The sequence below is a fragment of the Chiloscyllium punctatum genome, chromosome 2, assembly GCF_047496795.1.
Source record: "Chiloscyllium punctatum isolate Juve2018m chromosome 2, sChiPun1.3, whole genome shotgun sequence".
Taxonomy (NCBI): domain Eukaryota; kingdom Metazoa; phylum Chordata; class Chondrichthyes; order Orectolobiformes; family Hemiscylliidae; genus Chiloscyllium; species Chiloscyllium punctatum.
Window position 1 is genome coordinate 26,843,263 of NC_092740.1, and position 25,328 is coordinate 26,868,590.

At 42.5% G+C, this 25,328-nt stretch overlaps 1 protein-coding gene across 1 annotated transcript; it reads left to right on the top strand.

The window, feature by feature from the left end:
* The first annotated feature begins 24,684 nt into the window (after positions 1-24,684).
* Positions 24,685-25,077, top strand: LOC140492235 (dispanin subfamily A member 2b-like). The gene has a single exon (XM_072591152.1). It carries the CDS (start codon positions 24,685-24,687, stop codon positions 25,075-25,077), a length of 393 nt encoding a protein of 130 aa, XP_072447253.1.
* Positions 25,078-25,328: the final 251 nt, after the last annotated feature.

The following is a 25,328-nucleotide window of genomic DNA, read 5'->3' on the forward strand; positions in this document are numbered from 1 at the left end:
CATATCATACATAGACTTCCCATCAAATAGCTGTGTCCAATCCACATTTCCAGCTCCTGCCTTATTTTGATATAATTAATCTTGGCCCAGTTTAATACTCTTCCCTTACAACCACTCCCACTATGTCTACAAGTATTCTAAAATTTACAGAATTGTGGTCACTGTTCCAAAAGAAATCCCCACCGCAACTTCTACTACCTGGCCTGGCTCATTCCCCAACACCAGGTCCAATATGGGCCCTTCCCTCGTCGGACTATTGACATACTGCTCTAAAAAACTCTCTGGGTGCTTCTTACAAATTCTGCCCCATCCAGACCTCTGACACTAAGTGTACCCCAGTCAATGTAGGGAAAATTAAAATCTCCCATCACCATCACCCTGTTGCCTCTACATCTTTCCAAAATCTGTTATTTGTTCTTCTACCTCACACTCACTGTTGGGAGGCCTGTAATACAGCCCCAACAATGTAACTGCACCCTTCTTATTTCTCAGCTCCACCCATATTGCCTCACTACTCAAGCCCTCCATAGTGTCCTCCTTTAGCACAGCCACCATATCATCCCTGCCCAGTAATGCAACTCCTCCCCCCCTTTTACTTCCCTCCCTGTCCTGTCTGAAGCATCTATATCCTGGAACATTTAGTTGCCAATCATGCCCTTCCTTCAACCAAGTCTCTGTCATCACAATAACGTCATACTCCCGGACACTAATCCAATCCCTAAGGTCATCTGCCTTACCCACTATACTCCTTGTGTTAAAGTACATGCACTTCAGGCAACCAGTTTTTTTCCGTTCATCTGCTCTCTGCCTACTATTACCCTTATTAATGCTAACTTCATGATTCTTACAGTCTCCAGTTTCCAACTCGCTGTCTACTAGTCTTCTCTTCTGGTTCCCAGCCCCCTGCCACATTAGTTTAAACACTCCCCAACAACAGTAGCAAAAACTCACCCAAGGACATTAGTTCCAGTCTGGTTCAGGTGTATACTGTCCAATTTGTCTTGGTCCTACCTTCCCCAGAACCGGTCCCAATGTCCAACAAATCTGAACCCCTCCCTCCTACACCATCCCTCAAGCCACGTGTTCATCCTGCCTATTTTTTCATTTTTATGCTGGCTAGCACATAGCACTGCTAATAATCCCGAGAGATACTCCTTTTTAATTTCTCTCCTAGCTCCCTGAACTCTGCTTTCAGGACCTCATCTTGTGTTTTACTTATGTCGCTGGTGCCTTATGTGCACCAAGACAACTGACTGTTCACCCTCACCTTTTAGAATGTTCTGCAGTCGATTGGTGACATCCCTGACCCAAGCACCTGGGAGGCAGCATACCATCCGGGAGTCCCGTGTTTGACCACAGAACCACCTATTTACTCCCCTAATAATAGAATCCCTTACGAGTCTTTTTCCTGCCCTTCTGAACAGCAGTGCCCACCATGGTGCCATGATCTTGCCAAAATGGCAACCACCTATTTAGCCTTTCTGTATAGCTCAATCCTTCCAACCCTGGCAATCCTTGTATATCTTTTCTGAACCCTTTCAATTTTCATAACATCCTTCCTATAGCAGAGAACCCAGAATTGAATGCCAAAGGGCACACTTACTTTCATGAAGGGGCAGCTTGCCTGTCCAAAATGGCATGTGACCTACCTGAAACATGTCGCAGGATTATACCTGAAGTATATCTTACCTCTCCAAAGGACGCTGGCTGTTTGAAACAGATGCATTGTGGGAACCTCACTTGCAAACAAAGGATCACTCTGAGATAGGTACACTTTAACACTTGAAAATGTCTTTAACAGATGATGAAAATGGAACCCATTCACACCACACACACCCCAGCCCACATGAATACAGTAGGTACTATAACTCAGGGATGAAACAAAAAAGGACAAATCTCGGTATCCAGAGTCATTTTCATAAGAACTAAGTACCTCGCCATCTTTACAAAAATTCAAACATTAACTTCACCCCAAAACCCCTTGAAAATTATTCCTTACTAAGATATGGTATAATGGATCATTAAGATTGTATTAAATTATATAATTATAAGCTTTGAACTCTAACTGACCCTAAACAAGTGTATTTGTTGAACATTAAGCTTCTCTATTATGTTAAAAGGATCCACAAATTTTATTATTTATTTAAAAACTTTATTTGCATAAATATTTTTGCTTCTCCTTAATTTGATCCTAATAATTTATCTGAATACTTACATTAAAAAATGAAGGTCAAAATGCTTTCAACTTTCTGATTTGCCATCTTGTAACAGTAGTGTGATGGGTGGAATTTTCACTTCTTTGATTATGACATAAGCAAAGGGGAGAAAGTTAGGAAACTATGGCAACATGAAAAAATTTAGAAGCTTATTATTGTGGAAGGGTTTCTTGCATTGTCTGCTTAATTTACAAATGAGGACTTTGGAATCTTGACCTTGAGTGATAAATCACTTATTTTTATTCTCATTATTAGTATAGCGCTTACGTATACAACTTTGCTAACTCTCTTATTTCCCCAGAAACAAGCGATGCAGTTTTCTGACTTGTAAGTCAGAGTTGGTGCCTGTTGGCTGCAGTTTACCAATTATTGACCTAGCCATCACTCAACTCTATCATCATGAGAAGGTATGCTCTGAGGCAGCCATTTTCCTTGACCCATCATCCATGCGAGTCAAAGTGCTCACTCACTTTGCTCTTACTTGGAAGCCGGTAGCATCTGTGCCATACATTTCTTTTTAGTGGAGAGAGAGAGAGATGCAGACAGCTTTTCAGACAGCTAATGGGGACAACTGAGTAGTCAAAGGAACAGTTACTAAGTCAATGTGCTAATTCCAGAAAGGCCCAGGAGCTCATGCACAAAACACATTGTTCACACTTTAAGCAAATACCCATATTGGAAAGTCAAAGAGGAGTAGTCCTTTGTGAAGTCAAAGGGGATACATTCAGTCATGGAGTAGTGCCACAGTCTGTTAAGGCAGTTGCTCGATCCCAGTCATGGAGATTGACCGTGCTCAGTCTGACAATTGGTCATACCAGAGATGGGGCATCCAGGTCCTGGAGATTGCTCCATAATCAGCCCTTCAAATCAAGTGCTGCAGAGACATTAATCCTGAGGTAGGGCCCCTTTTCCCTGCAGAGAGGTGATAAGGTGAGATTGGATATGATGCAAGAGGTTGGAGCAGCAGTCAGTCATGATGCTAGAGCAGTGGATGCATAATAAGTTGCTAATATTGAGTGATTGGGAAGCACAGAGGGCAGCAAGCGTTTGTACTTTGGGAGGATGAAGTGTGTGAGAGACATTGTGTGTACATATTGGACGGTCATTTGTAGCCCATGAGTTTTGGTGACATCAGTTTCCAGTTAGAGGGACTGGTGGTCCTGTAAATGTGAGGTAGAAGTGAGATGATGGTGTACTTAGCCTAGTGAAGCACAGAGATTTGATTTCTTTTGTGCACTATGAATATTTCTTTTAAATTGCAACATGTCACTGATCCCAGTCTGCTGTCTGGGTCTGAGCTGGATTGGTCTGTCAACAGGATAACTGACTACCTTGCTCTCCACCAACCTACCTGTGGGGTCAGTTAGCTGGATGGTGAGCTTGCAATGTAGGGTGTTGCCAACAGTGTGGGTTCAATTGTCATACTGGTTGAAGTCATCATGAAGCACACTCATTCTTAACACCTTTCCCTTGTCTGATGTATAGTGATCCTTAGATTAAACCATAACCTTTTATTCTCTCTCTCTCTCTCATGGGACAGCAGTCTTGTAGGATGACAGCTACTTTACCTTTACCACCCTGTCTCACAGCATCTCCAGGTACCTGCCATGAATGAGCTGTGCTTTCTAGGCCATGTCCTCAGTGATAATAGCTAAATACCATAATGCGAGGGATTGTTTTTGCCATACAACATTGGAGGGGTGTGCAGCTGGAACTAATGGCACGAACATAGGAAAATGCTGGTAGCAGTAAGCATGTCTGCCTCTCTGATCATGTGATTTCAAACGTGATGCACTGAGGAGCCATTGAAAATTTGCAATTTCCCACTCATGTGGCAGCTGCAGAATCTTACCACTGAGTGGTGGCTCTCTTAGTTCCGTGCCTTCACATCTCATCAATAGCCCAACTCATACAATTTGTATTTGGAATAACATATGGCTGATATTTCTATGCTGCAATCTCCCACCATAGTATGAGCAGAAGCCAAGGGAAATGCTATTTACTCCAGTTAATCTGGAGTTTTAACTGTAGTTGCACTGGAAGATATTCAGAAATTCTTCCTTAGAAAGCTAAAGTATAGAAAGTTTTTTTGGCTTATGAAGCCTACACCTTTCAGAGCAGATGTGTGCCTGCACTCTCTTAAGATACCCACCTACCTGTAACATCTAACTTTAAGAAACATTATAGATAAAATATCAAGATGGCCCATACACTCTGTGGCCTCTCCAATCTGAAAGTCTACTGTTGAAACACCAATTGCCTGGACATTGTTTGAGCAGGTTGCTATCAGTTTAGTACAGTAACTTAGGAGTGGAAGTATGGATAGCATTGGATTAGTAACACAATTAACACTTTACAATGCTTTATCAATATTTTTAGAGTCTATCCTGATATGACATGATAGTTCCATTCCCATGTGATCCCACATTATGAGAAAATCACATAACAGCGACAGCATGTTAATCAATGGGACGAAAATCATGTTATAGCCAACACAGTTAAGGAAAGTTCACATTTTACAAAGAATGGTTTAAAATTCTTCAATCGTGTTACAGCCAATGAATATTGAAGAAATGCGCCTTATAGCAGAATCAACTGCATTCATCCTCGAGATGTGAATATTGAAGCTGAGTCTACACTTTTGCATATCCATAATTTCCCATGGAGAAGATGGTGTTGAGCTGTCTTCTTTAACCACTGCAGTCCTTGGTGTTTAGAAAGATTCACAGTCCTGTTAGAAAGGGAATTCTGGGATTTTGACTGAACATCAGTCTAGGAACAGTGATATAATCCTAAATCAGGATGGTGTGTGGCTTGGATAAGAAGATGGAGGTCTTCCCATGCATCTGCTGTTCTTGTCCTTCTAGGCGATTGTCAGGAAAAATCACCTGGCACATTAATGTCCTTCAGGGTGGCAAATCTGCCATCCTCACCTGGTCTGGCCACACATGAAGCCAGATCCACAATAATGTGGTTGCCTCTCAATTGTCCTCAGTTCAAGGGCAGTTTGGGGCAGAAAATTAATGCTGGCCAGCCAGTAACTCTCACATCCCACAAGTGAATGCAAAAATGTAGGCATTTACACCATATGTTCATTTGCTTTTCATTCAACATTTTAATGTCTGTAAGCCAGAAAACTCTAAAATCTGGAAATGACTAAAGAACTTAGTCCCAACCATTCTGGTTTGGAGAAGTTACAGTCTATTTGCTTTATGTACATGCTAGGGCCCTGAAACATAGGAAAAATCCAAGAGTAATCCCTTTGCTCACACAGGGAATGAATTGCTCAAATGTAATTAAAGAGGCACCATTTTCTTCTTTTGTACTGTTTTTAAAATTTACTGGCTCCAACTGCTATTGACTTGATTTTTCTTCCTGCTTGCTCCTCCAACTTAGTTAAGAGTGGATCACGTAAACACCATTTAACAAATAAGATGGACTCCACCAGCAGGCTCTCTTTACTCTTTGCAGATGTGAATGAAATGAAATAATACATTTTAATCCATGATAGATCCTTCCCTACTGATTAAGAAGTTCAGGCTACAGCAGGCAACACTAACCCCTTAGTGAAGTGTGAGTTCTCTCCATCTGCTGCAGTGTCATTGCTCTGACCAGTGGGAATGAATCCAACAGTAATTAGAACTTCAGTGATTTAATGCCTGAGGTTTTCATCAAAATATAGTGCATTTTAAATGTACAGAAAAAGCAAAAAATGCAAAATTTAATGCATATATAATAGTGACATTGTTCATCCAAATTTATTCAGTGATTTTTTTGCTTCAAATACATTCAAATAGCATGTATATTCATAGCCATACATTTTTTTGCACAAATCCAAATGTATGTTATGTGTAAAGTTCATCAGTGTTCTTCCAGTCTCTTGGTTACTTCAAAAGCTTCTTTAATTAGTTTATTTCCATCTTTTCCCCCTGCAGATCCTATCAATTGCTTACCTTTCTGTTTCTCATGAGAAGCAAAAGGAACACTGATGTATTTCAAAGAAAGGAAGAGTAGGCAGCTAGCCAGCTCTAAGGCAGATACAATTCTAACTGTAATTCCTGTAGCACCAGTGAAGTGAGTCAGCAAATGCAGTAAAGTGCAAATGCAGTTACAAGTCTGAAGAGGGGGAAAAGCAGGGACTGAATCTTAACAGTCCCATGGAGATGAGTTTGGAGGCAAAAGGTTTGAGTGCGACAGGGTTCAGGAACATAGGGGGAAAAACAGCATTGGGAAAGCTCCCCGATGCTTTCCCATATCCTGGGAGTTTTCCAGAGCCAGTAGGAAACCAAGCAAGCAGCCCACTCCATTTAAGTGGGCTACTTTTCCCAGGCTACACTAATCCTTATTCAGCGGAGCAGCCCCCCACCCTATCCTCAGCCCTCCCACATCCAGGGGTGGAGTCTTTTAGCTGCATTGCTGGGAGGGCAATGAACTAAAGACAGGCTGCTTTAAGTGGTTGCATTGGGAGGGGTCATGTTATCACAAGGGTTCATAGGTATTCTCCTGGAAGGGTTCACAGAATTGTTATTTTGCAGCCCATTCAGCCCACTATATCCAGGGTTATCCCTGGACCGTACTTCCTTTTATTTCAGCTGGAAATGAACCTGTTGTCACAGAACATCCATCTTGAGATGCTCTTTTGGTCTCCCTGATCTCCTCCAGTGCTCACCTCTCCTGACAGACCATCCATGGTGCCCCATGCTCCTCAGCTCTGCCCACTGCCTTTCATCGGTGATCTGATAAGGCTCCATAGTTGGGAATGAATGAAAAGATTGTGCCTGTATTCAGACCTGGAATTGAGATCAACATTAAGACTGCAATCTTCAGACAAATGAGTCAGCAGCTCAACTCTAGCAGTGTGTGGAATTGTTGGCTCTACGAATAGAGCTACACAGCTTCACACTTCAGAAGAGCTGAGTTGAGAAGTCTAACACAGAACTGGAATATTGCTGAGGCTATTCGTGTGGCATAGTGGCTCAATGATTAGCACTGCTGCCTCACAGCACCAAGGATCTGTCTGCATGGGTTTCTGCAGATACTCCAGTTTCCTTCCACAGGTTAGGTGGACTGACCGTGTGAAATGCAGGGTTGCAGAGATAAGGTGGTGTGGTGGGTCAGGATGGGATGCTCTTTGCAAGGTTAGCGTGAACTTGATGGACTGAATAGTCTGCTTCCACACTCTAGGGCTTCTATGAATAGAGGACAGGAGAATGACTGTGGTTTTAGGATGGGGAAGAATGTGTAAGATGGCAGTTCACTTGTGGTTCGTTTTTTAAATTCATTTATGGAATGAAGGCGTTGCTGGCAGGGTCAGCATTTATTGCCAATCCCTAATTACCCAGAAGGCAGTTAAGGACAAACCACATTGCTGTGGGTTTGGAGTCACATGTAGGCCAGACCAGGTAATGATGGTAGATTTCCTTGCCTAAAGGATATTAGTGAACTAGGTGGATTGTTCCCCAGCCAAATGGACTTGTGGTCTCATTCACTAGACTTTGAATCCCAGATTTTTATTGAATTCAAATTCTACCATCTGCCGTGGTGACATTCGAACACTGGTTCCTGGAACATTAGCTGGGTCTCTGCATTAACACAATAATACCACTAGGCCATCACCTCTTCTTGAGACAACTGGAGAGAGTGTCCATATCTGCTGTTATTCTGGGTCTGAAGAAAGTAGAGATGTAAAAGGACTGACCGACATGAGAAGCAAGAGAGTTCAGTTCCTGGAGGCAGTCACAGAAGTCACAAGGTCACCAGAGAGCAGCGGAGCCTGTCAGGATATCTGAGTATAAGGTATAAGTTACTTTCTTTTAATTTGGTCGTTGATCAGTTTCTAGAGGCAGTTTGGACGTCACAAGGTTACATATTTGGGTGGTTGCTTTACCAGAAACACTACTTGGGTAGTGTCTCCCAGCCATCCTCCTCCAACCAAAAAAGTTCTGCACATCGGTTGGGAAGGTGTCAAGTGTTTTCTTTCGTGTTACTTTTCTTTAGTGGGAATTTAGAATAGTGGGAATAGAAGTTAGGGCAGTTGAATGTTCCTCCTGCAGAATGTGGGAGGTAAGGGTCCCCCCTCTAGTGTCCCTGCTGACCTCATTTGTGGGAAGTGACATCACTGGTGGGTAAGTTGTTGGAGGGAATCCTGAGGGACAGGATGTACGTGTATTTGGAAAGGCATGGACTGATTTGGGATAGTCAACATGGCTTTGTGCATGGGAAATCATGTCTCACAAACTTGATTGAGTTTTTTGAAGAAGTAACTAAGAAGATTGATGAGGGCAGAGCAGTAGATGTGATCTATATGGACTTCAGTAAGGCGTTCAACAAGGTTCCCCATGGGAGACTGATTAGCAAGCTTAGATCTCACGGAACATAGGGAGAACTAGCCATTTGGATACAGAACTAGCTCAAAGGTAGAAGACAGAGGGTGGTGGTGGAGGGTTGTTTTTCTGACCGGAGGCCTGTAACCAGTGAAGTGCCGCGTGGATTGGTGCTGGGTCCACTACTTTTCATTATTTATATAAATGATGTGGATATGAGCATAAGAGGTACAGTTAGTAAGTTTGCAGATGATACCAAAATTGCAGGTGTAGTGGATAGCGAAGAAGGTTACCTCAGATTACAACAGGATCTTGACCAGATGGGCCAATGGACTGAGAAGTGGCAGATGGAGTTTAATTTAGATAAATGGAAGTGTTGCATTTTGGGAAAGCAAACCTTAGCAGGACTGATACACTTAGTGGTAAGGTCCTAGGTAGTGTTGCTGAACAAAGAGAGCTTGGAGTGCAGGTTCATAGCTCCTTGAAAGTGGAGTCGCAGGTAGATAGGATAGTGAAGAAGGCATTTGGTATGCTTTCCTTTATTGATCAGAGTATTGGGTACAGGAGTTGGGAAGTCATGTAGTGGCTGTACAGGACATTGGTTAGGCCACTATTGCGTGTGATTCTGATCCCCTTCCTATCAGAAGGATGTTGCAAAACTTGAAAGGGTTCAGAAAAGATTGACAAGGATGTTGCCAGGGTTGAAGGATTTGCACTATAGAGAGAGGTTGAATAGGCTAGAGCTGTTTTCCCCGGAGCGTTGGAGGCTGAAGTTTATAAAATCATGTGGGGCATGATAAATAGACAAAGTCTCTTCCCTGGGGTAGGGAAGTTCAGAACTAGAAGGCATAGTTTTAGTGTGAGAGGGGAAAGATGTAAGAGAGACCTAAGGGGCAACGTTTTCATACAGAGGGTGGTACATGTATGGAATGAGCTGCTGGATAAAGTGGTGGAGGCTGGTACAATTACAACATTTAAAAGTATCTGGATGGGTATACGAATAGGAAGGGCTTGGACGGATATGGCCCGGGTGGTGGCAGGTGGGACTAGATTGAGATAGGATATCTGGTCAGCATGGATGAGTTGGACCGAAGGGTCTGTTTCTGTGCTGTACATCTCGATGACTGTAAATGCACCCAACTCCAGCTCCTTGAGAACCGGTGTTAGGGAACTGGAGCTGGAGCTGGAGCTGGATGAACTTTGGATCATTTGGAGGTGGAGGGGGTTATTGAAAGGAGTTACAGGGAGGTACTTACACCACAGCCACATGAAGAAGGCAGAGGGGTTACCATCAGGCTGTGCAGGGATCTCCAGTGGTGGTTCCCCTCAACAGCAAGTATACCGTTTTGGATACTGTTGCAGGGGGATGACTTACCAGGGTTAAGCAATGGGGCACAGGTCTCTGGCGGTGTCTGTCCTTATTGCTCAGAGGTGAAGGGGGAAGAGGAGTAGAGCTTTGGTCATGTGGGACTCCATAGTTAGGTGGACAGATAGGAGGTTCTGTGGAAATGAGAGAGACTCACAATTGGTGTGTTGCCTCCCAGGTGCCAGGGTTCGTGATGTGCCTGATTGTGTTTTTGGGATCCATGAAGAGGAGGGTGAACAGTCCCAAGCTGTGGTTCACAGAGGCACCAACATTGTCAGGAAGGTGGGTACCTAAGGCAGAAATTCTGGGAGCTAGGATGGAAGCTTAGAGCTAGAACAAACAGTTGTCATTTCTGGTTTGTTGCCTGTGCCACGTGCCAATGAAGTGAGGAACAGGGAGAGAGTGGAGCTGAACACGTGGCTGCAGGGATGGTACAGGAGGGAGGGTTTTGGATTCATGGATAATTGGAGCTCTTTCTGGGGAAGGTGGGACCTCTACAAACAGGATGGTCTTTACCTGAACCAGAGGGGTACCCAATATCTGGGGGTCGGGGGTGGGGGAAGGTGGTAGTAGTTTGCTAATACTCCTGTGGAGGGGTGGTGGGGGGGTGGGAGAAGAGGTTAATTCAGCAGGGGGATGGTAACCTGAATTGCAGTTCTAGTGTACAGGTGGTTGAGGGTAGTGAGGTCAAGGATAGGTTTACAAAGTTGCGAAAAGACACTGGCAATCAGGATGTTGGTTTGAAATGTGTGCACTTCAATGCCAGGACCATCCGGAATAAGGTGGGTGAACTTGCAGCATGGATTGGTACCAGGGATTTCAATATTGTGGCTATTTCAGAGACATAGCTGGAGGAGGGACAAGATTGTTGTTGCAGATTCCAGGATTTTGATTTTCCAGTCAGAACAGAGGAGATCATGAAGCGGGGGGGTTAATCAAGGGTAATTTTATAACAGTTGAGATAATGTTTGAGGACTCATCCACTGAGGTAGTTTGGGCTGAGGCTAGAAACGGGAAAGGAGAGGTCACTCTGTTGGGAGTTTTCTCTCGGCCTCCGAATTGTTCCAGGGACGTAGAGGAAAGAATAACGCAAATGACTCTCAATAGGAGTGAGAGTAACAGGATAGTTGTTATGGGGGACTTTAACTTCCCCAATATTGACTGGGAATACTATAGCTCAAGTGATTTAGATGGGTCAGTTTTTGTTCATTGTGTGTAGGAGGGTTTCCTGACAATATTTAGAAAGGCCAACAAGGGGCGATGCCTGATTTGGTACTGGGGAATGAACCTGGCCAGATGTATGATTTGGAGGTAGGTGAGCACTTTGGTGATAATGACCACAATTCTGTTATGCTTACAATAACAGTGTGCAGAGATAGATATATACCATAGGGAAAGAGATAAAAGTGGAGGAAAGGCAATTACGATGCAATTAGGCAATATTTAGGATGCACAGGATGGGGAAGGAAACTGCAGGGGATGGACACACTTGAAATATGGAGCTTATTCAAGGAACAGCTACTGCAGGTTCTTGATAAGTATATACCTATCAGGCAGGGAGGTAATTGTCAAGAGAGGGAGCCATGGTTTACAAACGTTGAAGCTTTTGTCAAGAGAAAGAAGGCTTATGTGAAGATGGAGGAGTGAAGACTCAGTTAGGGGGCTTGAGAGTTAAGTTAGTCAGAAAAGATCTAAAGAGAGTGCTACGAACTAGGAGGGGATGTGAGAAGTTGTTGGTGGAGAGGATCAAGGAAACCCCTAAGGTCTTCTATAGGTGTATCAGGAATAATACAATGACTAGAGTAAGGTTAGGGCCAAAGACAGTAGTGAGAAGTTGTGTGTGGAATTTGAGAACATAGGAGAAGTGCTTAATGAATACGTTTTGTCAATATTCACATTGGAAAAAGACAATGTTAGTGAGAACACAGAGATAAAAGGTTACTAGATTAGATGGTATTGTGGTTGACAAAGAGGGAGGTTTAGTCATTTTGGAAGACCTGAAAATAGATAAATCCCCTGGACAGGATGGGATTCATCCTCAGCTTCTCTGGGGAGCCAGGGAGGAGATTGCAGAGCCATTGGCTTTGCTCTTTATGTCATCATTTTTGACAAGATTAGTGCCAGAAGACTGGAGGATAGCAAATGTTGTTCCCTTGTTTAAGGAGGGAAGTCGGGACAACCCTAGTAATTATAGGCCAAGATTTGGAGATGTCGGTATTACAGCCGCACAGAGGGAAGCTCACACCTTCAATACATTATCTGGGCCGACATGACACCAATTGTAAAAAGTTCACTTGAGAATGTCACTTTTAAAAAAAGTTTTGCGATTTACATACAAAAGAATTGAAAGCAACATGGTCATTCTAAGAGATGAGAGACTTAAACAATCCAGGTCTTTTTCAATATATAATTTCAGTTACATCACACTGTAAACTTTTGCTATAAATTCTGTGTCTTACAATCTTATTCTTCACAACACCTGATGAAGGAGCAGCTCTCTGAAAGCTAATGCTTCCAAATAAACCTGTTGGACTATAACCTGGTGTTGTGATTTTTAATTATAGGCCAGTGAACCTTACTTCGGTTATGGGTAAAGTGTTGGAAAAAGCTATGAGATAGGATGTATAATCATCTGGAAAGGAGTAATTTGATTAGGGATAGTTAACATGGTTTTGTTAAGAGTAGGTTATGCCTAACTAACCTTATTGAATTCTACGAGAAGGTGACAAAACAGGTGGATGAAGGTAAAGTGGTTGATGTAGTATATATGGACTTTAGTAAGGTGTTTGATAAGGTTCCACACTGTAGGCTATTGCAAAAAGTACAGAGTTTCAGGATTGAAGGTGATATAACAGCTTGCATCTGAAATTGGCTAACTGAAAGAAGGTTGATGGGAAATACTCATCATGGAGCTCAGTTACCAGTAGTGTGCTGCAAGGATCTGTTTTGGAGCCACTGCTGTTTATTTTTATAAATGATCAGATGGGAGCATAGAAGGATGGGTTCATAAGTTTGCAGATGTCATGAAGGTAGGCAGAGTTTTGAGTAGTGCCAAAGGATGTTGTGGGCTACAGAACACCATAGATAAGATACAGAGCTGGGCTGAGAAGTGGCAAATGAAGTTTAATACATAAAAGTGTGAGGTAGTTCACATCAGAAGTGATAACATGAATGCAGAGTACTGGGCTAATGGTAAAATTCTTAGCAGTGTAGATGAAGAGAGATCTTGGTGTCCAGGTGCATAAATCTCTGAAAGTTGCCATTCAAGTTAATAGGGTTAAGAAGGCATATGACATGTTGGTGTCTATTGGAGGTGTATTGAGATTCAGAGCCATGAGGGCATGCTTCAGCTGTAGAAGACACTGGTAAGGCCACAGTTGTATACAGTTCTGGTCACCACATTATAGGAAGAATGTGGAAGCTTTGGAAAGGGTCCAGAGGAGATTTACTAGGATGTTGCTTGGTATGTTTTAAGGAAAGGCTGAGGGAACTGAGGCTGTTTTCATTAGAGAGAACGTCGAAAGGTGACTTAATCGAGACGCAAGATCCTCGAATAGTGAAGGCTAACATGAGGCAACATGGATTTAGGACAGACATCGGGGTAATTTCTTTCCGCAGAGTAGTAGGGGTATGGAACAGTAGTAGACTTGCTGACATTAAGGACATTGGACATAGAATGGTGTAGGCTAGATGGACAGTTGGTGCTACACCAAGGACTAAAGGGTGTGTACTATGTCTGTCACATTCTATGTTCATTAGCTGATTGAGTATACTTGGTCAGAACAATGCAATTGTCAGCACTGGATCCCCACTGACTCAACTTAGTGAAATGTCAGGGCTTCAAGTTCTGATAACATGAGTGACAAATGAGCAGGATTGTAACTTGTTGCCATTTACTGTAGTGAGTGACAAATGTTTAGTATTCATGGTGGGATAGTGATAAACCTAAGGCTTTAATGAGATGGATATATACTAGTTCTTTGGAGAGTGGATTCCTTCACCTCTACTATCATTAAATTTGTTATACAACTATGTTCTACTCATCAGCTGATTATTTTCCTCTCATCCTCCAAGAGTATCTAATTTAGGTATTGCCTGAGGTAGGATTGGTGGATATTGAGCATATCTGGCCCATTGGCACAAATGAGTCTAAGGACTATGTTGTAAAGGCAATTCCTGAAATATTTAGAACAAAGACATTGAGATATCAGAATCCCTAAAGCATGTAAAACACCATCCAATCCATCATGTTCACACAAACTGAAGGGCATCCCCATATCAATTTCCCAATCCAACCGAGTTAGCTATTGAATCTTAACATAATCCAGGCATTGTAATAAGATGAAAACTCAACTGAAGAAAAATCTCACTTCCCATGTATTGTACACCCTAAAAAGGGAATCAAGACCAGAAATTCCACAGAGGGTCAACTGGCAGCTTACTCTAACTTCATTAGAAAGTTCTGAGGAAAGGCCTAAATAGCCATAGTTTATTTTGTTTGACCAATTTTTGCTGTGCTATGAAAATTACCCATACAATTTCATGGTCCATTTATTATCACAACAACCCACACCTACTTTTGTCAATCCTTTGTCTTAGGCAGGTGAAAACTACACAGACTGCTGTAGCATCAAGTCACTGTTTAGTGAACACTATGGCCAGTGAGTCAGTCACCTGACCAGAGAAGATTCTAAATCCCATTTAGATTTTTAATAAGTGGTAAAACAGTTAATGAAAAGCAGCATTTACAAGAAACAGCAATTTACAGGGGAAAGGCACAGCAAAGAGGAAGAGGAGAGGAGAGTGTTGAAGAGGAGAGTGTGAAATGGACTGTTAAGCTAGAAGAGATACCTGTTAGGAAGGAAGATGTGTTGGACATTTTGAACAACTTGAGGATAGACAAGTCCCCCGGGCCTGACGGGATATATCCTAGGATTATGTGGGAAGCAAGAGAGGAAATTGCAGTACCATTGGCAATGATCTTCTCGTCTTCACTGGCAACGGGGGTGGTACCAGGGGACTGGAGAGTAGCGAATGTTGTGCCCCTGTTCAAAAAAGGGAATAGGGATAACCCCGGGAATTACAGGCCAGTTAGTCTTACTTCGGTGGTAGGCAAAGTAATGGAAAGGGTACTGAGGGATAGGATTTATGAGTATCTGGAAAGACACTGCTTGATTAGGGACAGCCAGCACGGATTTGTGAAGGGTAGGTCTTGCCTTACAAGTCTTATTGAATTCTTCGAGGAGGTGACCAAGCATGTGGATGAGGGTAGAGCAGTGGATATAGTGTACATGGATTTTAGTAAGGCATTTGATAAGGTTCCCCATGGTAGGCTTATGCGGAAAGTCAGAAGGCATGGGATAGAGGGAAATTTGGCCAATTGGATAGAAAACTGGCTAACCGGTCGAAGGCAGAGAGTGGTGGTAGATGGTAAATATTCAGCCTGGAGCCCAGTTACAAGTGAAGTTCCGCAGGGATCAGTTCTGGGTCCTCTGCTGTTTGTAATTTTTATTAATGACTTGGATGAGGGAGTCGAAGGGTGGGTCAGTAAATTTGCAGATGATACGAAGATAGGTGGAGTTGTGGACAGTGAGGAAGGCATTTGTCGTTTGCAAAGGGACTTAGATATGATGCAGAGCTGGGCTGAGGAGTGGCAGATGGAGTTCAACCCTGCCAAGTGTGAGGTTGTCCATTTTGGAAGAACAAATAAGAATGCGGAATACAGGGTTAATGGTAGGGTTCTTAGTCAGGTGGAGGAACAGAGGGATCTTGGGGTCTATGTACATAGATCTTTGAAAGTTGCCACTCAGGTGGATAGAGTTTGTAAGAAGGCCTATGGAGTATTATCGTTCATTAGCAGAGGGATTGAATTCAAGAGTCGTGAAGTAATGTTGCAGCTGTACAGGACTTTGGTTAGGCCACAGTTGGAGTACTGTGTGTATTTCTGGTCGCCTCACTTTAGGAAAGATGTGGAAGCTTTGGAGAGGGTGCAGAGAAGATTTATCAGGATGTTGCCTGGAATGGAGAATAGGTCGTACGAGGATAGGTTGACAGTTCTCGGCCTTTTCTCGTTGGAACGGCGAAGGATGAGGGGTGACTTGATAGAGGTTTATAAGATGATCAGAGGAATAGATAGAGTAGACAGTCAGAAACTTTTTCCCCGGGTACAACAGAGTGTTACATGGGGACATAAATTTAAGGTGAAGGGTGGAAGGTATAGGGGAGATGTCAGGGGTGGGTTCTTTACCCAGAGAGTGGTGGGGGCATGGAATGCGCTGCCCGTGGGAGTGGTAGAGTCAGAATCATTGACGACCTTTAAGCGGCATTTGGATAGGTACATGGATGGGTGCTTAATCTAGGTTAGAAGTTCGGCACAACATCGTGGGCCGAAGGGCCTGTTCTGTGCTGTATTGTTCTATGTTCTATATTCAAAGCCAAACCTGAAACCCTACCGTACAACCACTTTGCAAGGAATTGAGGATGGACTTCACATCCCACCTTATCTCAAAGGGGAAACAGTAAAACTTTAAATATCAGTCCAATCAAAACAGAATGCATAGAACAAAACCCCTAGCAACCCACCCATCCCTCCTTTTATATTTATTGTTTTGAAATTTGTACAGGTTAATGTTAACAGCTGTATACAAGAAACAGGTGAAAAGAACAGCCAGTTCAGAGGGAAACAAGGACAAACCTCAAATCCCACCTTACAATCAAGGAAATGGTAAACACGTCACATCCAGACAGACAGTCTGATAAACTGAGTGCATATCACAGACACCCCTGGCAACCCAGCAAAACCATCTGCCCTGACACCTTCTGGCCACCTCAAAAGGCAACCTATCCTGTTGCCCCATTCACCCCAGGATGAGGGTGCTGGAAGGGTAGAGCCCACCCCTAAAACTCAGACAGCAAATGCTCACCTTCTAGCATACAGGTGCTCACTCTTTTGAGGCCTAGTCCACTGAGGGGGAAAGGCTATCCACTGGAGGAGTTCCTCTGGAAAGGTACATTCTCAGTAGCTCAGTCCAAACAAGTGGGAACATTCTAAATAAAACCAGAATGCAAGAGCTAAGCCCTGCCACAAAATTAACATTGTGGACAAAAAAAATTGTAACAAGCTGTAACCAGCCAGTGAAACAGTGCCGAGGAGCAAGCGAGGACTGCAGATGCTAGAGATCAGAGCTGAAGAGTGTGTTGCTGGAAAAGTGCAGCAGGTCAGGCAGCATCCAGGGAGCAGGAGAATCAACATTTTGGGCATAAGCAATTCCCCCAAGTGTAACTTTTCATTACTACATTGACTCTAGATCAGGCAGTTTAAAACTCAGTCCTCAATTACACTGGTAAAAGCAAGCTTTGTAAGCCCACTTGTTTAGGAATCAGATTCTCCCAATAAAGCAGAAACCAACAGCAGCAGTAACACTGACTATGGTCCACCATACATTAAGGTGGAGTTAACTCAGGGGTTTAGTCTGCTCCTGAAAGCAGGCTCCACTCCTTAAGGCCAGGATGCAGCAAACCACACCTCCTAAGACACAAATGCTCAGTCTTTAGAGACCTGACCACCAGGAAAAGGGCCAGGCCTATTCAGGAACAGCTCATCTAGAAAGACGTATTTTCTCACAAGTGCTCAGTCCAAATACTGAAGTGAAGACATACAAAAAGCAAAAGAAAAACCAGAATGTAAGCGGTAATCCCCACCACAAAAAAAAAGTCAGCATTACCCTTTTCTCAAGGGCAAAAGGGAAGAGTACACAGGCTATAACCAGCTAGTGACAATAGTTCCTAATGAGGACTGAATCACACCTGAAATACTAAAATCAGTTATTTTTATTGGAGACTTTATTTCTAAACTAACACCAGTTAATAAAATAGGTTTTGTAAACCAGCCAATTTAAGATCTTCAAAGTGGAAATCAACAGCAGCACTTGACTACAGCCCAGTCAGCTTAAAGTCAATTCACTAAAGATTCTATAGCTCCTTGTTGGTTTTAATAGTAAAAAATAGTTAAATTAAACAAAGCAGTTCACAAAAAACTACATACAGGAAAGAGAACAGCAAATCCAAATCCCACCATTCAACCAGTTTTGATAAAACTTCAAACCCCACTTCCATTCATCACAAAGATCACATGAACAAAACAGACAAGACAGTGCAATCAAAGCAAATAGTATATCAAGCATAGACAGTACACCCAACATCCATCAGCACCATACACTAATCAGATCATTGGCTAGCCTTCCTACAGGAAGGTCAGCCTTCCAGCCAAACTGCCTACTGACTGACCCTTCCCAACCTGCTTTCCTCCAGCACAGTCAGCCACCAGTTTTTTCCCCCAAGCCAGTTTAGGAACTAGGCACTCCAAAAAAAAGCAGAAACCAACAGCAGTGGAACAGTGATTGTGGCCCAGTCAGCAGAGTCAGTCCCCTATACCAAGGGAATTTTAAACCTCAGTTATTTTTTTTTGGAAAAACTGAATCATTAAAGAAAACCAAAAGCTAAACATCTAGAGTAGACACAGGACAAGAAGAGTGGATTTGTGGGAGGTGGGGGAGAAGCAGAAAAAGTAACTCCACTACTACCTGATGAAGGAGCAACACTCCAAAAGCTAGTGTACTTCCAATTAAACCTGTCAGATTATAACTTGGTGTTCTGTGATTTTTAACTTTGTACCCCTCCTTAACAGAGGCCAGCAACAGTAACTCACTGACTATAACACAGAGACAGTTCCTTACACTAAGGGGATTCTAAATCTCCTGGTTATTTTTTTTTCTTTCTTCTTTTTTTAACAATAACCCGTTTTTGTTGTTTTTTCTTTCTTTTTTTTCTTAAACCCCCACACTACCGCCTAACTGCGGTAGTGCTTATTTTTTTCCCCAGCACCCATGGTGTGTGTATGCAGGTGTGAGACACAGTGAAAGACACAAAGTGCACGAATCTTTATTCAATTGCCACCACCAGGAAGATATGAAAAACACCCAAGTGGCCAGTGACAAGCACTGCCCTTCACATCAAAGGGCAATGCTGTGTGATCAAAACAGTGAAGGGGAATCTCCTGGTTATTTTTTTTTCTTTTTTTTCTTTAGCTAGGGCAACACTCCTGTGTTTTTTTTACTTTTTCTTTTTTTTTCCTCTTTTTTTCTTAAACCCCCATACTACCGCCTAACTGCGGTAGTGCTTATTTTTTTCCCCAGCACCCATGGTGTGTGTGTGCAGGTGTGAGACACAGTGAAAGACACAAAGTGCACGAATCTTTATTCAATTGCCACCACCAGGAAGATATGAAAAACACCCAAGTGGCCAGTGACAAGCACTGCCCTTCACATCAAAGGGCAATGCTGCGTGATCAAAACAGTGAAGGGGAATCTCCTGGTTATATTTGTCAGCCAGGGCTTCCTGATTGGCCCAGATGAGCAATCCCAATCAATGATTGCTAGTCAATAAGATCCACCTGGTTCTAATCACAACAGAAGGGTTGGATTGATACATGCAATCAGTCTGATCTTGTGAGGAACGTAAATTATTAGCTGCAACAGAGGAATTACGAACACCTTCCACTGATTAATCTTGTGATTTTTTTTAGCTGTTTACAGAGTCACAGCATGTTTTCTAAACTCCTATCATATTTAACCTGTGTACACTGAAACAAAAAGGTTGGCTGGTTTTAATAGTAAAACCCATTGGGGAACTAACCTGCACATCTGGCCAGTTTATTGAGTGAAAAAAATATTCACATAGTTCAGGGGAATTTCTTGTTTGATGACTTGTCTACATTAAATTATAACTTTAAGCACAATTACTAGCCATTAGAAATCTTCCAATACAATATTGCAGCTGTATTAGCCATAAGACCATAAGTTTGTAAGATATTGGAATAGAAGCAGACCAACCAGCCTATTGAGTCTGCTCTGCCATTCAATAAGATCATAGCTGATGTGAAATCCTCACCTCTATGTTCCTGACTTTTCCCATAACAATCACTTTCCCTTACTGATTAAAAATTTGACTACTTCGGTCTTTAATGACCGAGCCTCAGCAGCCACCTACGGCAAAGAATTCTGCAAAGACACAACTATATGATGGCCATTCATTCATGAATGTATACTGCAGATCCTGAGAATTCACACTTCAGGATTATTCTGGAGGCTAGAGAGTTCTTCTTGAATGCATGGAGTTATTGAGGAGTCCCACTTCCTAATAGACATTTAGCTGTACAAAGCAGAAGATAAACTGACATTTGACAATAAACATTACATTCAGGAACTATTTGTCACTTTGGAAGTTTGGAAGCAGAAGATATAAGAAATTCAGAAAATTAATGTCAGGCAAGACTATTTGCTCTATTGTATGTGTGGCAGCTAAGAAACATTGGTTCATAGACATGTAGGTTAAGGCACTTAAAGTGCATGTCAATGAATAAATTTTAGGTCATGAGAAAAAGTGAAGGGAGTAGTCTGGCAACTTGAGGTGATTGTTAGATTATGGATTGCCACCATCATAAACACCAGATTCTACATGAACAGAACTTCTGCAACATTCCATGTTGATGTTACTAAGACAGGAAACTCATTGCACCAAAGTTTGTAGTGTGACTGATGTTTTCAATATTTTTCTCATGTGGCTTTATGTGACGTCAATCTTTTCTTTTTTTGATTCAGTCATGGGATGTGAGCTTTGGTCTTGAAGTCAGAATTAGTGGTCAAACCTAATTATCCAGAGGAAGGTTAAGAGTCTACCAGCTTTCTGTGGTTTTGGAGTTACATGTAGGCCAGACCAGGTAAGGATGGCAGATTCCCTTCCTGGTAGAACATTAGTGAATCAGTTGGGTTTTTAAACAACAATGGTACATGATTGCCAATAGCCTAGCTTTACTTACTTAAATTTCAATACCTTTATGGTGAAATTTGAACACATGTGCCCAGAACTGTAACCTGTCCTGAATTACTAGTGAATAACATTACCTCTACAGCTTCATGTCCTTGCTGGTACACAAAGAATCGTACGTATGATTTATCGGAGGAAAAAATAGGACTTGTCAGAAACTCAAAGATCATGGATTGACTACTACATTCTGTCTCAACCAGCTTAACTTTCATTGTTATCACTTTCTCTGTGGGGTTATACCATGAATTAATTACGACATGCTGAGTTTTGGACTTCAGAAGTCAACTGTATAAATGAATGAAGGACTATTTTATTATTCTTCTACAAGTAAGAAGTGAGATTCTGATCTCCAAGTTGAAACATTCGGGCATGATTAAAATGATGAGTAAAGGCAAAGAAGGAGCCTGCACTGGAATAACATCGGGAAGTGTGAAAAATCAGTCAATAATTCATTTTGAAATTTGGTTGCTTCAGACCTTTGTTTTGGAAAAGAAGATGAGAAGTGTTCTGGACTGTAGCAATACTTTGTGAGCTCATCTTTCCTCCATGAGTGGTGCAGAATATGTTTTACTGACTCGAGTGCTTCTTGGGCAAAAATGTTGGCAACTGATTATAGTAATTTAACCTGGAATGATTATCAGGAAATAATGTGGTTCCAGAAAGTGGATGGGTTTAAGTATATCATTAGCATAGCATAATAATACTGTTTTATTTATGAGTCTCACAAAAGCCTGACACTATAATTACTATGATTAATGTACATCATGGATGAAACTGTTTGCTGAATGTCAGTTTGACTTATAAACTATTTTACTGTTTACAGCACAATGTGAAAATTCAGTGTAACTGCTGTACTCAATGCAACAATAACCTGGTAATTATCTTTATCCGTCTGCTCGGTTAAAATAAATGGGCAATGACTCCATTAACTAATAATCAAATATGTTTCTTAAGATTAAGTTAATACATTTGTTCCTAATATCATAAAGAACAGTTTGCATATTGACCCACTTTAATTAGTTCTGAAACTTTCTTAAATTAAAACATGACTAAAGTTGGTAGCCAACTGACCATTTTTTTGTCCCTACCCAATCTTAAGTTTTGGACTACACCAGGACCTTCATCAATATGGGGTGCTAAGGTACATCCAGAACCAACAGTACATTGTAAATTCATAATCACAATCACAGCTTCAGAAGCTCAAGGACATTACTCCAGTGATACCAAGCCAGTATTGCCCTGCTGAAGAGAGTGTGGTGCTGGAAAATCATAGTTGATCAGGCAGCACCCGAGGAACAGGAAAGTCGACGTTTCAGGTATGAGTGGTTTTTCAAATGAATTGCGACCATCCAGGTGAACAGGGAAGGTCTCTTAGCACTGATTCATAGGGAATCAGAGCAGTAACCTGGCCACAAGTTAACCCCAATGAATATCAATCACTAAAACCTGATTGCCCAATAATCATTTGATGTTATTTTCTGGAAATGTGCTTTGCATGGGCCAAGTTCCCTAAACTACAACAGCGACTTTTTTTCATCTTCGCGTGGACATGGATGTCACTGATTGCTGATCATTTCTCCCCCATTTCTAGTTACTATTAAGAATGTGATGGTGAGATGCCTTTTTGAAATGCTGCAGTCTACAGGCAGTGACCCACAATGTCTTTGGATGGGGGAGGGGATGGATTTCTAGAAATGTGACCCTGCAACAGCGAAGGAACAGTGATATATTTCCAAGTCAGGATGGTGAGTGTCTTGGAGGGTAACTTGCAGGTGCTGTTCAGTTCCCATGTATCTGGTGACCTTGTCCTTCTAGATGGAAATGGTCATGGGTTTGGAAAGTGCTAACTAAGGGTCTTTGATGAATTTCTGCAGTGCAACTTTATAGATAATACACACTGCTGCCAATGAGACTCAGTGATGGAGGAAATGGATGTTTGTAGATGTAGTGCCAATCAAGCGGGCTGATTTGTCCTAGACAGAGACAACCTTCTTGTTGTTGGACCTGCATTCATCCAGACATATGGGGAGTATTCTATCGTACCCCTGATTGGTGCCTTGTAGTTGATGGATAGGCTTTGGGGAGTCAGAGGGTGAATTATTCTTAACTTCTGACCTGATTTCGTAGCCACAGTATTGATGCAACAAGTCCAGTTGAATATCTGGACAACAGTAACCCCTAGGATATTCATAGTGAGGGTTTCGGTGATGGTAATCCCATTGAATGCCAAGGGGCGGTGTTAGATTGTTTCTTATTTGAAATAGTCATTGCTTGGCATTTCTGTGATGTAAATGTTACTTGCCACTTTTTAAGGAAAGCCTGGATATTGTTCAGATCTTGTTTTGCATGGACTGTTTTAGTATCTGAGTGTTTTGTGATGGTGCTCAACATTGTGCAATCAACCCCACTGCTAACGTTATAGCATTGAGTAGATCATTGATAAAGCAGCTGAAGATGGTTAGGCCAAGGACATTATCCTGAGGAGCTCCTGCAGTGATATCTGGCTGCTGAGATGACCACAACCATCTTCCTATGTGCCAGGTATGACTCCGACCAGCTGAAGGTTTGCCCCAATACCCATCGATTCCAGTTTTGCTAGGACTCCTTGGTGCCACACTCAGTTGAATGCAGCCTTGATGTCAAGAGAGTCACTCTTGCCTTGGGGATTCAGCTCTTTTGCCCATGTTTGAACCAAGGCTGTAATGAGGTCAGGAGCTGAATGGCCCTGGCAGAATGCAAACTGGGTATCACTGAGGAGGTTGTTACTGAGCTGGTGCTGCTTGACAGCACTGTTGACGATACCTTCCATCACTTTACTGATGAATGAGAGTAGACTGATGGGGGTGGAATGAATATATTTGAAAGGTACTTCATTAGTATGTCTTGAGATCCTAAACAGGCACTGCATTAAGGTTAACCCATTTCTTTTTCTAATCAAACTATTCAGAGATGTTATTACACAACAGTTCTGGTCACCACATTACCAAAAGGATGTGAATGCTTTGGAGAGGGTGCAGAGAAGGTTTGCGAGGATGATGCCTGGTATGGAACATGCTAGCTATGAAGAGAGGTTGAGTAGGTTAGATTTATTTTCACTAGAAAAAAGGAGATTGAGGGGGGACCTGATTGAGGTTTACAAAATCATGAAGGGTATAGACAGGGTGGATAGAGACAAGCTTTTTCCCAGGGTGAAGGATTCAATAACGAGAGGTCATGCTTTCAAGGTGAGAGGTGGAAAGTTTAAGGGGGATACACGTGGTAAGTACTTCACACAGAGGGTGGTGGGTGTTTGGAACGCGTTGCCAGCAGAGGTGGTAGAGGCAGGCACGGTAGATTCATTTAAGATGCGTCTGGACAGATGCATGAGTCGGTGGGGATCAGAGGGATACAGATACTTAGGAATTGACTGACAGGTTTAGACAGTACATTTGGATTGGGTCAGGATGGGAGGACCGAAGGGCCTGTTCCTGGGCTGTAAATATTCTTTGTTCTACCCCTGCTCAGGTGGGACTTGAACCCAGTTCTCCTGGTCCGGGGTAGGGATACTATCACTGTGCCACAAATGTTAATTTGCCCTTTCCTTCAATGGAAGACGTCCTATAGCCATTTTATGCACTGGGATTAATAACTGGTGCGAAGTATATATCCACCAGATGAAGGGCCGGCAATGCAACTGCAGTGTCTGAACAAGATTTCTGATGTCACTGTGCTGTATTGCCATGCATTATTATCCATCTAGCTATGGGGTTATTTGAAAGTCAGCAACTTTCACCTGTGACAGCAAACACATCCAGTGCGCTAGGACATTTTAATTGAGGCACCGAACTGGAAAGGTCTAGACCAGAACAATAATATTCCACTTGCCCTTTTTTGGGGAGGGCAGGCTGGGACCAGGATGGAGTACAAAACCGAGGAAGTACCCATGGATCCCGAATCCTACCTCAGCAAGCAAGCGGCTCCCCCTCTGCTGTTGACCTCGGCCGTCCGCAACTTGCCGTTGACCCGTGACTACTTCGTCTGGTCCCTCTTCAACTCCTTCTACATGAACATCTGCTGCATCGGCTTCTTGGCGCTGACTTTCTCAGTCAAATCCCGAGATCGCAAGTTTGTGGGTGACTTGGAAGGCTGTCGGCAACACGCATCGACAGCCCGAAAGCTCAACATTGTGAGCTCGGTGCTCTGCGCCATTAGCATCATCATAGTCGTTGTGATAGCGATGGCTGGCACGTTTCATATCCTGAAAAAATTCGACCTGAACAAACCAAATACCTCCACCGAATTTAAGTGACGTTGATCGATTTCTCCAGGTAGAGAGCTGTCTTTTGACAGAATATTTTTCAACATCTTCACCACTCTGTTGCTGCTTCTTTCTATCTACAATGTCTATTGACATATTAAAATGAGATCACTTTGCAACCATACGAAGTGGTATTGATTGTATGAAAAAAACTATTATTAATTGCCTCAATGCTTAGCACCACTGCTGAACAGTGCCAAGGACCCAGGTTTAGTTCTACCCTTGGGTGATTGTCTGTGTGG

Coding starts and splice junctions, on each gene's coding strand:
- LOC140492235 (XM_072591152.1), top strand. CDS start 24,685: ATGGAGTACAAAACCGAGGAAGTACCCATGGATCCCGAATCCTACCTC.